This window comes from Protobothrops mucrosquamatus, unplaced genomic scaffold (genome assembly GCF_001527695.2).
Source record: "Protobothrops mucrosquamatus isolate PMUCROS unplaced genomic scaffold, P.Mucros_1.0 scaffold2638, whole genome shotgun sequence".
Classification (NCBI taxonomy): Eukaryota; Metazoa; Chordata; class Lepidosauria; order Squamata; family Viperidae; genus Protobothrops; species Protobothrops mucrosquamatus.
Genome location: NW_015388691.1, coordinates 28,460 through 32,219, shown reverse-complemented (window position 1 = coordinate 32,219; position 3,760 = coordinate 28,460). Strand labels below are relative to the sequence as shown.

Below are 3,760 nucleotides of genomic sequence, written 5' to 3'. Positions count from 1 at the left end.
CATTTGGACTACTGTAATGTGCTCTACATGGGGCTGCCCTTGAGAAGTTTCAGTTGATTCAAAATTCAATGGCCCACATAGTTTTGCACAAGACAAGATTTGTGCATGTATCACCTCTTTTGAGGGAACTTATCAAACTTCTGGGTGCAACTAAGGTGCTGGAGATCATATTTAAATCCCTACAAGGAGAACCTCTCCTCAGTTACATTTTTCTGGCCCACCAGAAGGCAAATTATGTCATCGGTTCCATCTATTAGTCACCTTGTGGGACCAAGGAGAAGGGCTCTCTTTAAGATTGGCCTCCACCTTGTTACTTTTTTTGGAAGACTTGGTTTTGTCAGCAGGCCTGAGGACACCTGGTTGATATGGAGCCAACCAAGTGGCTAATGTCAGTTTGTGGTAAGGAAGGGGGGGTTAATGGGTTTTTACACTGTGATATTTTAATGTTGTAAGCCAGAGATTTCCAACCTTTTGGGCACCAGGGACTAGTTCCATGGAGAAATGTTTTTCCACAGACCTGAGAGTGCATGGTTTTGTGTGCTGCCTGCATCCCACAGATGGGGCTTTGCTTATTTGTGCAGACCGGTTGCTGGCATGTCACGTCCCGGTACAAGTCCACAGACCAGGGGTTGGGGACCCCTGTTTTAAGCTGTCTGGAGTGACTGTAAATGTTGGGCAGCCGTATAAATTTGTTTAATAAATAAACATATATATTGAAGGAACTATGGGCAAATAGACACATTGAGCAGACTGGTATGAGAATGGAATAGAACTGAATTGAAGTTTGGAAAAAAAATAAAGTGACTTGAAATAATATCTGACAGATTTTCCTCTCTCTACGCTAAACTCTCCAAAAGGTGCTATTGGATAATTACATGTGAATGAATGTAATTTCTGATGAGGAGTTTCTTTATATTTTATTCTGTACATATTTTAACCTTTATAAAAATCTATCGTCTATCTACATGGAGACTATGTAGGAACTGATATTGGGAAATTACATGTGAATGAATGTAATTTCTGATAAGAAATCTCTTTGTATTTTACTCTGTACTAATTCTAGCCTTAAAAAAAAATCTGTCATCTAGCTTCATGAGAAAATACATCTATGTGCTCACTAGAAATGGAAAACAGCTTGAGGGTACATAATCATCTGTCTGTCTATCTAGGAGCCACGATTGATAAAGACAGGACATCCAAGACTTACGATTTTTTGCACCAGGAATACTGTTGGTTTCCATTTATCTCCACAGCCAACCCCCCTGAAACTATTTTACAGGTGCAGTATTGCTATTAAGTAATTAGTTTAGTGGAAGAGTACAATTTCTCAACTAGAAAAAAAGTACTGTCCTTTGAGTCCAGCTTCTATCTCATAACTACATGTCATTATTTTCTTCTGGATGTTTTCTTTAACTTTTCAATCTAGACCTTGGATTTCATAGAGATCTTGTATTCCAGATCAAAATGTTGATAAAATCCGACCTCATTTTAATTTTTTATGAAATCAGTAAAGGAAAGCACAGTGTAGCTTCTTATGTTCTTATGCACACGTTTGTGTATGGCTAAACTTTTTCTGCAATTCCTCAAGGCTTATTTTCTTCTGACTTGAAAATATAACTGTTGCATTTCCTTGCATTACACGAAGGCTGTGTTCACAAATTACAATGATATGATTTTGGTTGGTTTAGTACAGGCTGAGAGGGATGCCACAAAACTCTCCAGCTCAAAAATAGAACATTCCAAAGAAGTGCAAAATGTTCCCTTTCTCCTCTGAATGTTGTTTCTGAATGTATATCTGGAATTGTTTGTGAAGTTTTATGTTGCTGTCTTTAAAAACATTCTAAATGATGGCAAGAGCCGTGGTGGCGCAGTGGTTAGAAGGCAGTACTGCAGGCTAACTCTGCTCACTGCCAGGAGTTCGATCCTGACCAGTTTAAGGTTGATTCAGCCTTCCATCCTTCCAAGGTTGGTAAAATGAGGATCCAGATTGCTGGGGGCAATATGCTGATGTTGCAAACAGCGCAGACAGTGCTGTAAAGCACTGTGGAGCGGTATATAAATTTAGGTACTATTGCTATTGCTATAGGGTGGACTGCTTCTCCTTATTTATGCTTTCTAGACATTGGGAAACAAAAGAAGAATTCTCTTCCATTTCTATAGAATTCTTCATTATTGGGCTTCAGAATGGAAGAAAATGGTTCCCTGTATATTTAGTTAGATGCTGTTGAAGCATTGACTGCTGATGATAAATGCTTGGGAGCATGCCATCTTTAGTAACAATCTGCCAATCTTCCAGGAATACTCCTGTAATGTGCTTAATCCCATCCATCCCCTTTATCTGTTCTTTTCATCTTCTACTTTCCTCAGCCATATGTAACCATTTTCCCAGTTCCTCATCCATTACCTTCTTTTCTAGGGGGATGCAAATAAAAGTGTGAGATCCTGTGCCTTTCTTGCCCATTCTCTTCTTCTCCTGAGTGAGATTAAAAGACAGACAGAATGACAGAGAATGAGAAAGTGAGAATGCCTCATTCAAAAGGGAGGAATGGGATTGGAAAATTTATACTTGTTGGGATATTATTCTGGTTTAAATACAGAACACTATTTACCAAGTAATAGTTTACTTTGCTGGTGTATCTGACCTCTTAATAAGTCAAAGAAAACATAGCTAAGAGATCAGGAGCAATTTTGTCACACATGCACAATAAACTTCACCACACTCCTGGAGAAACCCCAGTTGTTATTGCACTCACAGATAAAATCAACCTGCAGAACTTGAATTCAGACTGTGTCTGTTGAACATTTTATTTATGTGAATTGCCTTCTGTTTGTAGCCGGATGTTAACCCTGGAAACTGCTGGGCATTCTCAGGATCAGAGGGCCAAGCAGTAATTAAACTGCCTGAAAAAGTCCAACTCACAGCCATTACAGTTCAGCACATCTCTAAAGCAATAGCTTTTTCGGAAGGAATCACAAGCGCGTTAAAGGATTTCTTGATTTATGTGAGTACAATACTGCTTTAACTTATCCTATATCTTTCTTCTAAGGTGCATTAAAAGAGCTCTAATTTAGGAAGCACTAAGGCTATTACGTCCTTGATATTAATCAGATACAGTATATGATATAGAGCCACTCTGGCATAGTGGTTAAGGTGAAGGATTGGAAACCAGAGCTCCAAGTTCTCGTCCTCCCTTTTGCATAAAAGCCAGCTGAGTGAGTTTGGGCCAGTCATTCTCTCTCAGGCCAATTCATCGCTCAAGGTTTTTGGGGAAAAACAGGCAGGAGCATTATCTACATGCCTTAAATTATAACAAATGAAAGTGGGATACAAATCTAATAAAAAAATGAATACATTAATTTTGGATATGCAAGCTATTGTTCCCTTTGACAATCTCGTTGTGAAGGGATTAGCATATGATACCCTGCCAACTTCTCTAGAGTTTGGATTGGCAACCTATCAATAGAGGCTGGACAAACTAGTAATAGAGTCCAGATAATAATAATAATATATTATTATTGGAGTAATGGGCTAAATGGCCATTCCAATTGTCGGATTCTAAGACAAAAAATAGTGTCTTCCCAACTCTACCACCCTAAATAGTTTATTAATTTCTCTTATCCAATGGTATCGGTTCACTTTCCCTGGTCTATTTAATTCAGAAAATGACTAACAGCTTCTTTTCTGCTTCCCATATGAATGCATTTAAAGATTGTCACTTTGCCTACTCCATGGGATTAAGGTGACTATTGGGAAGACTTT

The 3,760-nt window shown here is 38.5% G+C and overlaps 1 protein-coding gene across 1 annotated transcript in view; it reads left to right on the top strand.

Moving 5' to 3' along the window:
- The window catches only part of LOC114923259 (SUN domain-containing protein 3-like), a 30,515-nt gene that overhangs the window by 17,979 nt on the left and 8,776 nt on the right, over positions 1-3,760 (top strand). The window contains exons 10-11 of the mRNA XM_029285975.1: positions 1,122-1,279; positions 2,835-3,002. Coding sequence (XP_029141808.1) covers positions 1,122-1,279; positions 2,835-3,002 — 326 coding nt within the window. The remainder of the gene's footprint in view (positions 1-1,121; positions 1,280-2,834; positions 3,003-3,760) is intronic.